Here is a 13,919-nt window from a genome sequence, read left to right as displayed (position 1 = left end):
GGGGAGCGAGGGAGACGGACGGGGAGCGAGGGAGACGGACGGGGAGCGAGGGAGACGGACGGGGAGCGAGGGAGACGGACGGGGAGCGAGGGAGACGGACGGGGAGCGAGGGAGACGGACGGGGAGCGAGGGAGACGGACGGGGAGCGAGGGAGACGGACGGGGAGCGAGGGAGACGGACGGGGAGCGAGGGAGACGGACGGGGAGCGAGGGAGACGGACGGGGAGCGAGGGAGACGGACGGGGAGCGAGGGAGACGGACGGGGAGCGAGGGAGACGGACGGGGAGCGAGGGAGACGGACGGGGAGCGAGGGAGACGGACGGGGAGCGAGGGAGACGGACGGGGAGCGAGGGAGACGGACGGGGAGCGAGGGAGACGGACGGGGAGCGAGGGAGACGGACGGGGAGCGAGGGAGACGGACGGGGAGCGAGGGAGACGGACGGGGAGCGAGGGAGACGGACGGGGAGCGAGGGAGACGGACGGGGAGCGAGGGAGACGGACGGGGAGCGAGGGAGACGGACGGGGAGCGAGGGAGACGGACGGGGAGCGAGGGAGACGGACGGGGAGCGAGGGAGACGGACGGGGAGCGAGGGAGACGGACGGGGAGCGAGGGAGACGGACGGGGAGCGAGGGAGACGGACGGGGAGCGAGGGAGACGGACGGGGAGCGAGGGAGACGGACGGGGAGCGAGGGAGACGGACGGGGAGCGAGGGAGACGGACGGGGAGCGAGGGAGACGGACGGGGAGCGAGGGAGACGGACGGGGAGCGAGGGAGACGGACGGGGAGCGAGGGAGACGGACGGGGAGCGAGGGAGACGGACGGGGAGCGAGGGAGACGGACGGGGAGCGAGGGAGACGGACGGGGAGCGAGGGAGACGGACGGGGAGCGAGGGAGACGGACGGGGAGCGAGGGAGACGGACGGGGAGCGAGGGAGACGGACGGGGAGCGAGGGAGACGGACGGGGAGCGAGGGAGACGGACGGGGAGCGAGGGAGACGGACGGGGAGCGAGGGAGACGGACGGGGAGCGAGGGAGACGGACGGGGAGCGAGGGAGACGGACGGGGAGCGAGGGAGACGGACGGGGAGCGAGGGAGACGGACGGGGAGCGAGGGAGACGGACGGGGAGCGAGGGAGACGGACGGGGAGCGAGGGAGACGGACGGGGAGCGAGGGAGACGGACGGGGAGCGAGGGAGACGGACGGGGAGCGAGGGAGACGGACGGGGAGCGAGGGAGACGGACGGGGAGCGAGGGAGACGGACGGGGAGCGAGGGAGACGGACGGGGAGCGAGGGAGACGGACGGGAGGCAGGGAGGAGTGAGGGAGAGTGATGGGGAGCCAGGGAGGAGTGAGGGATAGTGATGGGGAGGCAGGGAGGAGTGAGGGAGTGTGATGGGGAGGCAGGGAGGAGTGAGGGAGAGTGATGGGGAGGCAGGGAGAGTGATGGGGAGGCAGGGAGGAGTGAGGGAGAGTGATGGGGAGGCGAGGGATGGAGATGAGGAGCCAGGGGTGAGAGAGGGAGAGGGATGGAGATGAGGAGCCAGGGGAGAGAGAGGGAGAGGGATGGAGATGAGGAGCCAGGGGAGAGAGAGAGAGAGGGAGAGGGATGGAGATGAGGAGCCAGGGGAGAGAGAGGGAGAGGGATGGAGATGAGGAGCCAGGGGAGAGAGAGGGAGAGGGATGGAGATGAGGAGGCAGGGGTGAGTGAAGGAGAGGGATGGAGATGAGTAGGGATGGAGATGAGGAGGCAGGGGTGAGTGAGGGAGAGGGATGGTGATGAGGAGGCAGGGGTGAGTGAGGGAGAGGGATGGAGATGAGGAGGCAGGGGTGAGTGAGGGAGAGGGATGGAGATGAAGAGGCAGGGGTGAGTGAGGGAGAGGAATGGAGATGAAGAGGCAGGGGGGAGTGAGGGAGAGGGATGGAGATGGTGAGACGGGGGAGTGAGGGAGAGGGATGGAGATGGTGAGACGGGGGAGTGAGGGAGAGGGATGGAGATGGTGAGGCAGGGGGGAGTGAGGGAGAGTGATGGAGATGGTGAGGCAGGGGGGTAGAGAGGGAGAGAGGTGGGTGTGGGGTGGTGGGTAGAGAGGGAGAGGGGTGGGGGTGGGGTGGGGGGTAGAGAGGGTGGTGGGGTGGGGTAGGGGTAGAGAGGGAGAGGGGGGGGAATGGGGTGGGGTGTAGAGAGGACGAGGGGTGGGGGTGGGGTGGGGTGGGGGGTAGAGAGGGAGAGGGGTGGGGTAGATAGAGAGGGGTGGGGGATAGAGAGGGAGAGTTGTGGGGGTGGGGTGGGGGGTAGTGAGGGAGAGGTGTGGGAGTGGGGTGTCAGGTAGAGAGGGAGAGGGGTGGGGTGGGGGGTAGAGAGGGAGAGGGGTGGGGTGGTAGAGAGGGAGAGGGGTGGGATGGTAGAGAGGGAGAGGGGTGGGTGTGGGGTGGGGTGGGGGTAGAGGGAAAGGGGTGGGGTGGGGTGGGGTGGGGTGTAGAGAGGTAGAGGGGTGGGGTGGGGTGTAGAGAGGTAGAGGGGTGGGGTGGGGGGTAGAGAGGGAGAGAGGTGGGGTGGGGGGTAGAGAGGGAGAGGGGTGGGGTGGGGGGTAGAGAGGGAGAGGGGGGGTAGAGAGGGAGAGGGGTGGGGGTAGAGAGGGAGAGGGGTGGGGGTAGAGAGGGAGAGGGGTGGGGGAGGGGAGAGAGGAGGGGGCGGCAAGAAAGTGTATCAGTGGAAGCCTACTATGTTTAAAAAAATTCATCTGATATCTTAATCTTCACTTTTTTTTACCCAACTGGTTTATAAACCAATTCTGAGGTCGATCCATACAGTAGAATGAAAATGAAACATCCACGAACAAATTTTCATTTCTATAAAGAATGTAGCATTAGTACTCACTGTGGCAGCATTTTCATTTGATGTGATTGTGGAATAGCATCTATAAGCTAAGGTTAATGCCATGATTTAGCAATTATGAAGCCACGACATGCACAGCTCCATGCTTTAGCTTCAAAAGATTTTAATGAAATAAGCATGGCTAGTGTTCCAACAACTTACAACTATCAATTGCGGCAAGGGTTTCACGTCCCATCAATGGAGGCATTAGAGTTGCAGCAAAAAATCAGATTGGGAAAGAAGGAAATTATCCTCTTCCTTTTCAATGAAACAATCACAGAAACTGCCTTAATCAGTTCAAGAAAACCACGAAAATCCTAAACCAATATGACCCAAGAGGAATTTAAATTGTCTTCTCCAATGCAGGCCCAGTTGCTTGCACTGTGCCACTTGCTTTTTCATTTCAGATGGAGCAATGTGGTTCTTTATAATGTAAGCTGCTCCTAGTGAAGTACTTCACTTCCCCAGTTCCCATTTAAATGTTTGTTTATTTATTTTGGTCACATTACATTTTTATGCCTGAGTAAATTTCTAGGTGTTTTCATCCTTGTTCTGCGACCTTAGAGCAACACATTGTTCAGAGAGATAATAACCACATGAAAATGTAATATCTACTAAATATCGCAAATGATGCAGCTTAGGCAGTATAAAACTAAACTAACTGCTATACACACAGCCTTCACAGCCACCATTACCTCATCCAACAGCTTTAATAAAAAGACAACAATAATATAATAAACAAAAATGCGAGTGCAAAAAAGGAAACACATATCATTCAACACTCCAAATCGGAAGTTTTTATATTAAACCTTTCTTTTTCAGTAAATCAACATTAGGTTACAACTGGTTATCGAACTGGCTACATAAATGGCAAAGGATTACTTAATTTAATGTTACAGTAAAATCCTATGTTTATATTTTTAAACATCAAATACATTTCATCCCTTTTGTTCCTTATCTTACATACATACAACCGTATTTTCAGTTGTCATATGAAACACAAAGTACATCTGAATGGATATTAGCTCCTTAACACACACTGTGAATGAGGAGACTTAACTTGATGACTGACAAAGGAGTTCAGATAATGCTCACCATTCATGCCTTATACCAAAATGCAAATGAATGAAAAGATCATCATAAACCTGAAGTATGCACAGGACAAAATTCAAAATAATGACAAAAAATATGTTTCGAAGTAATTTCAGCAAAATGTAGTGTTCTCACATTGTACATAGGTTTGCTGTACATGCTGTTGCTAAATATGTTGAATTATATCAATCTGCTGCCTTGGCTGTTATTACTACAGCCATTCTGAAATGTATGCAATGCTTAACAGTTATAACAGAACTAATATACAGGGTATAAGCTGTTGTTTGTTTAGTTGATAAAATAAAAATAGAAATTACAGAGTTAGTTTGTTTTGTGTCAGGGCACAAAAACAACTGAGGTCATACGTGCCTGTGACAGAACAGTAGAACACAAGAACAGAAAAGGAGTTAGGATGATGGAAGGAAAGACAGCTAAAAACAGGGACTTCCTCTTCAAGAAAGATCCATAAAATACTCCATAGAGACAATGGGGGACCTGAGGTTGGTTGGTTGGTTTTGGGGGAAGGAGACCAGACAGCGAGGTCATCGGTCTCATGGGATTAGGGAAGGATGGGGAAGGAAGTCGGCCGTGCCCTTTGAAAGGAACCATCCCGGCATTTGCCTAGAGCGATTGAGGGAAATCACGGAAAACCTAAATCAGGATGGCCGGACGCGGGATTGAACCGTCGTCCTCCCGAGTGCGAGTCCAGTGTCTAACCACTGCGCCACCTCGCCCGGTGGGGACCTGAGCTTCACTATATTGCTACAATGGATAAATAGTAAAACACGGTCGACAGCTCCTGCCTTGCTCACTAAAACAGCCGATAACTCAGATGGCAAACATAAATTTAAGAGCTTAAGTGGTTAAAAAAAGGGTGTTCTGTCAGGGAATGGCAAACGGTCAAAGGTTGATGACAATGAGCACAAAGTGGTGGGGGATCATCACATAGCAAATAGTGATAGCTAAAACAATAGTGCCCAATACACAACCTAGCTAAAATGATTAACTCGCAGCGAGAGGCCCGAGAGGTGGTCAGCCAAGCTGCTGGGGGGAGGTTTAATTCCCTGAAATTACATAGTATAAACTGTTACTGACATATCTGTGGTATAACCTGTTAATCACATATATTTGGATTACAATCCGCATAGTTGTCTATGTCACACTATTCTAGAATCGTGGAGAGGTTGGCCTGGTGCACAGTGAAATGAAACATGTAAGCTATTGTCATGATTGTAACTCTGAAGTAACGTGATGTAGTAAAAAATTTTATGCACATCTAATGGGTTGTACATTGTAAGTTCTCTTTCTACTGTGTCGGTTGAAAACCAATGGTTGCTTTACATTTTGTATTTTCATTGTTTTATGGCTGGAACATGTTACAAACCCTTGAGAAGGGCTGCACAACCAGAACTATATGGTAGTGAAAAATATAAAATAGAAGGATGGTTTGAGCCCAGCAATAATAGGAAACAGTGCAACAAAGTGATATCATTCAAGAAGTTTTCAGGGTTGTGGACCTGCATAATTAGAACTAAAATACTGTTTCAAAATACCTCACATTGATATTGGCACACCAATGAGATGTGCTTACTTTGGGTCTATCCAGCATATAGACCCTCAAAAATTTTATAAAACTCCTTTCATAACTGGTAACTGTTTTTCCAGACTTGAAGTCATGCAAATGACATCTCCAGTCTCACATAACACATCAACAAATCCATGACACACTTAGGCCTACCTAGTGATATCAACAAAATATTTGTGTTATTTCATTGCCTTTATCCAGTTGATACTGCATGAATATTTTGCTTATGTTATTTATTTGGTAGTGGAATATTTGGTGCAACAAAGGACGAGAACACAAAAACATGGGAAAAGACTTATTATCTCTTCAAGCCAGCAGCACAATTCTTGGAGTCAATAATCAAAACAAGAATATCAACATCATGATTTAACATCTCTTACTTTGATATGGAAGGGAGTTCATTACTTTATGTAACACTCACATTATTAGATAATAATGACAACAAATTGCTTCACATCATCATTACCTCTGTTAGTGTAATGCTCCTTTGGTGATTATTATCCAGTTTCCTGCCAGAAGTCATGCCACATACATTTCATCAGTAGTTCGTATACATAGGAGATCAATTTGAACTTCTGCACTTCGGTGCACTAACCCGGTATGTGTAAGTAAATACTGTTAATTTCTTTGTGCCTTTTCAATTTATTTATTTTATCCATTAAAATGGCTGGTGAAAGCTTCTTGTTTGATGCAGCTCTCTGTACTAGTGCATCATGTGCCCATCTTTTCACCTCTGCATTACTATGGAGATTTACATCAATTAAAGCCTGCTTACTATAACCAAGCCTTCATCTACCTCCATCCCCCCCCTCCCCCCCCCCCCCCCCCTCTCTCTCTCTCTCTCTCTCTCTCTCTCTCTCTCTCTCTCTCTCTCTCTCTCTCTCTCTCTCTCCCCCCCCACCCCCCCCCTCCTCCATTAGCAAACTCGTGGCACTTTGATTTCTCAGAATTTGCCAATCATCACCATAATGTTTTACTTTCACTGATGTTGATCTCACAAATTCTTTTAAAGATACTACGAACTCTGCTGCTCTCTTAAACTGCTCTTCCAAGTCCTTGCAGTCTCTAGACAGAATTACATGTAATCAGCAATCCTAAGGGTTTTTATCTCTTCTCCCTCAATTTTAATTCCATGTGCCACTTCCCTCTCATGTCCTCCAACACTTATTATTGCAGTCAGGTTTCTGTGCAAGTTTTATGTAATCTTTCACTCCCTGTGTACTGTCCTGATTATCTCCAGAATCTCATGCCACACACACACACACACACACACACACACACACACACACACACACACACACACAAGAGAGAGTGAGAGAGAGAGAGAGAGAGAATGTTTCCTTTCTTCAGATTTTCTCATGAGAGTAGCTGTAGGTCAGTATTGCCTCACGTTCTCACAGTTCACTGGAAACCAAAACTGACCTTCGTTGACATTGGTGTCTACCCAGGGGCGGTGGTGAGGTGGGGGGGGGCTATAGTGCCCCCCCCCCTCCAAATTGAGTATTGTATTACACTGGATAAAATGACTTCAGAAGTCAGTGAATATATTACTTCAACAGATTCACTCATTTTTTTCATAATTATGTAGCAATATATTTAAAAAAAAGCTGTAAATAGCTTACTATCTAAACCAATAAATATCATTTAACTTAAAATGAGTGTCTTATTATTTATTAATATACACTGAATGTATATTAATGTACAAGTACCACTTACAAAAATCAAGAAAGCTAAATATGCGGGTATGTCTACCAACACTCTAATTGATGTCCCCAGACAAAAACTTGGAAATTGCCGGATATCTGAGTCAAATCTTATTATTTTCCCGGGCACACACATTCCGTAGACACTTTTTACCCCAAACTCCAAAACAGTTACCAAAAACTACTTTAAGCAATGTCAAATTTGACCAATTTGTCAGTGGAGGACCCCATCTCGACTTTTGTTAAGCGATATTTCATTCCCTAAGACCCGTTGCGACCCCCCTCCCCCCTCCCCCGACCGACTTCTAGAATCGCCCCCTGTGTCTACTAGTTTTTCCTTTATTCTGTAAATAATGTGTGTCATCTGAATTTCGTAACCATAACTTACTAAAAGCGTAACTCTATAATATTTACATCCGTCAGCACCCGAATTCTTTTGAATTGGAAATATTACATTCTTTTTGAAATCTAAGGGTATTATACACATTTCTTATATCTCTTTCATACCAGGTAAAATAGTTGTCATGGTATGTTCTCCTAAAGGTCTCAATAATTCTGAGGGAATGCTGACTACTCCATGTCCTTTGTTACAATTGAAACCTTTTAGTGGTCCATCAAATTCTTCTCTTTGTGTCATACCTCAAATCTTCCCTTCATCTTCCTCTTATTCCCTTTCTATACAATCTTTAAGTTTGCCTCCGTAGTACAGCATTTCTACATATTCCTTCCACCTTTTAGTGGCCTCTTCTTTGCTTATGTATGGTGTATACCAAGTTCTCTTCTATGTGAAAGTTTCAATGTTCTCCCAACTGAGCTATTTTGGCTGACATGGATGTTTGCTCTTTTGCATGTCATCATTTCTCTGTGCCTCACTGGTAGTTTCACAATCATCTTCACCTGACAAGAAAAGATGCTGCAGTGAAACATTTTCCCATTGCTGCCCAGTGTGCAACCACTCAAATGCCATGAGCATCCAAGAATGAGTGTGCACAAATGGCACACTGCCTCACAGTGGTTGTTCATATTAGACAGAAGATCCGGTCAGTATTGCCTTACAGACAATAGGTCTGACCCTGGCATCTATCAACGCATACTGCCCCTTGGACATTTACCAACAACACCTGCTGCCTGTCAGCTGCTAACAACCCATCCATCAGCACCTATGGTGTCTATTCAATGCAATTGACTAGGGCTCTGGACAGATTCTAACATGTCACGCAAAACTTTGCGCTGAAGTCTGTCCATGCTACTGATGCAGAGGAGAACCAGTATCTCTTCTTTCTGTTTCCCAGCCATCAGAAGCCCACCTGCATCACCAGGAGAGATACGGCATGGCATGGCACGGCACGGCACAGCACAGCACAGCACAGCACATCACAACACAACACAACACAACACAACACAACACAGACCATCACCCATCACATCTGTCCAGCCCTCCAGTTTTCGGTAGATCATGGCACCTCGTGCTGGAATGACTTGCTGCTACTAAAGCCAAATTCAAGGCTATGCTTTGGGATGGCATTAGTCACAGGTCAGACACCCCCTTGTCCTCTCCTCTCCACCTCGTGCTGGAGGAGGATGCATCCTGGTGACCCTGTGGTGACTATCGAGCTCTCAGTGTCTTAGTACACACGTCATCCTAGACAGATATCCGATTCCCAACCTCCACTACTTCGACCATATCCTCAGAGGCACTTCAGTGTTCAGTATCCTTGAGTGGATGAAACAATGCATGCAGGTATCAGTCACCATGGGAAACACCCTGAACACACCCATCACATTGTCCTTTGGCATTAACAAATCTTTTTTCGTAACATTTGGCCTCCAAAATGCTGCATAAAGATGGCAGCTATTCATCGACAGTGTGTACATGGCCTACCCTATTGATTCACTACCTCAGTGACAAAGTGGTATTGTGCTCTTCACCGTACCAATACCATGACCATTTGACACCAGTGTTTCAATGGCTCAGAATTTTTGGTGTTATCATGAATCCCTCGAAATACACCTTTGCTGCCTCCCACGAGACATGCCTGAGCCACCAGCTTTGTGCGGACAGCATCATCCTCCTGCAAAAGGAGTTCAGGCTATTCAGCACCCACAAACCTTCCAGGAATTCTGCCAGTTCCTGAGAATGCTGAATTTCTACCATTGCCACCCCCCCTCCTCCCCCCAGCACAGCCTTCAGTCAAGAACTGCTGAGGAATTACCTCATTAGTCCCAGAACAAAGGGCTACACTCCCATTCCTTGGAGAGTTCAAATGGATGTGTCTTTTGTGCTGCCGAATAGTCTTGCCAATGCTGCACTTCTGGATCACCCAGCGCATGATGCCCAGCTGGCACTGGTGCTCGACACCAGCCTGTATGCCTTAGGAGCTGCCTCGAAGCAACACTTCAGTGGTTCTTGGTAACCACTGGTTTTCTTCTCCGAGCAGATCCGTCACTGGTCTTCAGGAACTTCATGATATTTACTGACCGCAGACCCATCACATATACCTTCCAGGAGCCCAACAATCACTTGCTCATGATGCCAGTTCCACCAATTGGAACATATCTCTAAGCTGAGCACAGATATTCAGCAAATCTCGGGACCGGACAATACAGTTCCTTAATGTCGGTCATGCGTCGGCAGGGTCACTGGTTGCATTGATTTTGCCACACCTACTGTGGTAGATGAGGTTGATACAGAGCTGTGCTCTTATTGCAAAGACCCGACAAATGGTCTCAGACTGGAGTGTTTGTCTTCCCCTGGTGCAGACACAAAACTGTTCTGTGGCAACTCCACTGACAATCCAAAATCTTCCCTGACAGATTCTTTCCACTGCCAGGCCTTTGACAGCATCCACAACCTGTGCCCCCTGGTATTAAAGCCACTACCAGGATTGTTACCCATTGCTATATGCAGCTGGCATCCACTTAAGACTGTTGCATCTGGGCTCACTGCTGTGTCGCTTCAATTCACAATTCCTAACATCTCAACCAAAACTGCAGCATGAGTACATGGATAGCTCATTTTGATTCCCCCTCCACATCAACACAGATCATAAAATGCCATTTGAATCCGAGCTGTTTAACAAGCTTGCCCAAATATGGCATTTATCATCAGTGTATATCACCCAGCCAGCAATGCTACAGTCTAGTGATTGCACTGCACTTTGAAGGCCACTCTAATGTGCCACTACACAACATGGACTACTGCACTCCCCACTGTCCTGCTCTGTCTCCACACTAGTTTGAAGGCAAACCTCAATGCCTCAGTGGCCAAGCTGGTTTATAGGGAACTCCTCCGGATACCTGGAGAATTTGTTGTGCCCTCTGCCAAAATTTACACCTACAACATACTGGCTTCCCTGTATGGGCTGCACCTGCCCATCCTCAACCCCTGGCTCTTGGCATGGCACCCCACCTACATTCTTTCCTATAGATCTGGCAACTGTCAAGCACGTAATGACCCAATTTGAGCAAGGCCTCGTCTCCAGCCTCCATACTCTGGTCCTCACCAGACTGCTGGGCAAGGTAGCCATGTGCTACAGGTTGCTTTAGTGGGAACACCCAGATGGTGTCATTGGACCACATACAGCCAGCCTCAACCTTCCCATCTGAGCTTGCCTTTACACACACCCCTCTGATGGTCTCACCAGTGTGACTGGCACCGGCGCCATCACCGCCATCAACTAGATCGTCAGTACAACCATTGATTCAAGACTGTCAATCCCGAGCTGGGCAACTAGTACTTGCCAACCCAATTTGCCAACACATTCCACTACTACGGGGATGGTGTGACGACTGCCATCTGCATTTACCAAGTGCAACCAGCCACAATACCATTATCTATTTCAAGTTGCAAACTTACAACACAGTCACAACACAATGCTGCTAACATGCTTAACCAAGCTGCGAGCTTACAGCATCAGCCGCAGCCGGGTGCTGGTATGCAGATGGGCCAGCTGATACAGAACTACAAATACAGGAGTCAAATGGTAAAGTGTGGTAGCCAATTACTACGAACTGCAGTTTTATCCCACTTTGTGCCCAATTTTGAGGTCCAACAGGATTATGGACCAAAGGGAATCTGATGTGTTCCTGTTGCAGCAGCTTCACTGGATATGCATATAATTACACTCACACCGGCACATGTCACAGAGTGCAAATTTGTTACGTGTGTGGAGACAGTGCTGCGAGTTCAGTGGTCGCCTGAGAATGTGTGTGCATCTCTCTCTCTCTCTCTCTCTCTCTCCCTCTCCTCTCTCTCTCTCTCTCTCTCTCTCTCTCTCTCTCTCTCTCTCTAAGTAGTACTTTCAGTGATATAGACTCTCTCAGTGAATTTTGTCTACACTTCTGAGTTTCCCCAGTTGTCATCTTTAGGCAAAGATAATTAGAAGAAATCTTGTCACAGTTTTGTGGCAATATTATGCTGTTAATTGATAATCTTACCTCTGACAACTTCCAAGTGAACATATTTGCTTTTTTTATTAATTAATTAATTTATTTTTTACACCCATCATTGACAGTTTAGTTTTCCTGCTGGCAGTGGTGTAATATTATGAAGTATGAACATGTTAGATAAATGCAGACACTCTACATTAGTACAATCATTGTGTCATGAGTATTGCAATGAATGAACAATCTTTTATACTGTGTAACAGGGATAAAAACTGAAATTAATGTACAGTTATGTCCAGTAGTAAGCAAAAGTGTTCAAAAATATTACAGACTACACTGGCTAATGGGAAAACATATTCCAAAGTAGGAGCTATTATGCTCATGCCCAACAGTGTAGTGGTTCACTATCGTCTGTATAAAATGAGAAATAAATCCTCACCTGAGTGCCTCTTTTGAGCCTTGTCTCTCAACATCTTATTGTCATCAAGATGGTAGAAAACCAGCTCTGAATGGGCTATGATGAAGAAAGGAACTGTAAAAGGCTTTGTTGAAATAGTCATTTATGTAATCGCCTTAACTAATCTAGAAAAACAAAGTCAAGGTGGCCGAGAAATTGATTAAATCCTCTAGCAAAGGAACATGCAGCTATCAGTAAATCATTGACTGAATCAGAAAAAGCTAGAAATGTGACTTGCTTTGATATAATGTAGCTTCAAGATAATAGTTAGCCTTAAGTATGGTAATTTCCACATGGGTCCTTGATATCAAAGTGACAATGGATAGATCATAATGTTCCAGTACATGCAAAGTGCTTCCTCTCATGACACATTAGATGCATTCTAGTTAATGTTCTTGATCACAGGACCAGTTACATAAAGAGTTTATGGAGAAGCACTGGCAATAGCCTGACGATTGCGTTTGCCTGGTACGGTTATTTAGTATATCAACTTACACAGAGCATGCAACTTTTAGCAGCTACTGAAAGAGAATGGTACAATATTTTCTAGTCAGTTCTGAGCCCTTTTTGAGCTGACATAATGTTGATCCCCTGGGTTTCATTTAGCTAGAGGAATGCTCCACGTATCAAGTATCAGTTCCATGACTTTCGTCCTGTCACAGTAAGCTGTTCATTAAGATTTTGACACTGTACACACTCAAATATTCAGTTTCCATGATTTCTGCCTCATCCAACATCATTTCATGCATTCCAGAATACGATTCTAGTTTTGCATGCAATTTTACCTACCTGGTCGAGGACTGGAATCAACCAGTGTGGTAGTGTTTTCCGTGACTGACAGCAGGAGGCTACTGCAACCTGCTGATGAGGAGGTGAGGTCCGCAACAGCTGCACTGCCAGCAGTGCCACTACCACCAAATGTCAGACCAGGTTGGTCAGCAATTTCATCATCAATCAGAAAATCTCGCCCTTCAGAAAGTGAAAGAGAGTTCGAAGCATTGGTAGGTGTTCCCGGACTTAAGGGGCTTGCAACTTCACGAGAATGGGGGTGGGATGTCACTGCCACTGAACTTGGCCGTTCTATAATTTTCTGTGATCCATCTGCATCCTTTTCTTGAGAGTCAACATGATCTGATTCCTGTACTAAGCTGTGTGTATCCAAACACTCTGACACATCTTCTGAAGCCTCTGAACTAGCTGAACCACTGCTTATCATACTATCAGCTGGGCTTCGCTCATCCTCAATTAGTGTTGCAGAAGAGGACGCTGCTATTGCAGCGAATAAAGTGTCCTCGATGGTTACGCGCTTGTTTGGCTCATAACCTGACACAGAATGAAACATTGTGTAACAAATATAAGAATAACATGACTCACAGGAAAAAAAATATTAAAGGCAGTTATTTAAAAGACTATTGTGTTAGTGAAAATCTGAGGGAAGACTTGAAATTTAACCAAATTAATCATCACATTATCAATTCTTATATCTTGATAATCAAGAATTATTTTGAAAATTTGTGAAACTGGTTGTCTTTATTTTTATTATGAGACAGGTTAATGTAAAAATCATTTGGCATCATCAAGCTGTAAACTGCAGAATACATTGGAACAACACTAGTGAAATGGCTTAGCAATGATCTTGTACTGAACTATCAAAACCCTATATTTGCTGATGGCATGATCACAGCTCAAAAACAAGAATATCAAACAATAGATGATCAGATTAAGACTGGTTTATTACAGGCACACTAATATAGAATATGACAAAAGCTGACAGCATGCATTTACAGATAGGTAACAAAGCCTTCCACACACTAAAAGCTGAA

The 13,919-nt window shown here is 46.8% G+C and overlaps 1 protein-coding gene across 6 annotated transcripts in view; it reads right to left on the bottom strand.

Moving 5' to 3' along the window:
• The window catches only part of LOC126410973 (uncharacterized), a 612,461-nt gene that overhangs the window by 256,009 nt on the left and 342,533 nt on the right, over window positions 1–13,919 (bottom strand). For 5 of the 6 annotated variants that reach the window (XM_050081329.1, XM_050081331.1, XM_050081330.1 and 2 more), the window contains one exon: window positions 12,886–13,419. The exons of the other annotated variant lie outside the window; for it this stretch is intronic. In XM_050081329.1, coding sequence (XP_049937286.1) covers window positions 12,886–13,419 — 534 coding nt within the window. The remainder of the gene's footprint in view (window positions 1–12,885; window positions 13,420–13,919) is intronic. 6 annotated transcript variants of the gene reach the window in all.

This window comes from Schistocerca serialis, chromosome 1 (assembly GCF_023864345.2).
Source record: "Schistocerca serialis cubense isolate TAMUIC-IGC-003099 chromosome 1, iqSchSeri2.2, whole genome shotgun sequence".
NCBI lineage: Eukaryota > Metazoa > Arthropoda > Insecta > Orthoptera > Acrididae > Schistocerca > Schistocerca serialis.
This window is presented reverse-complemented; position numbering and strand designations above follow the sequence as displayed.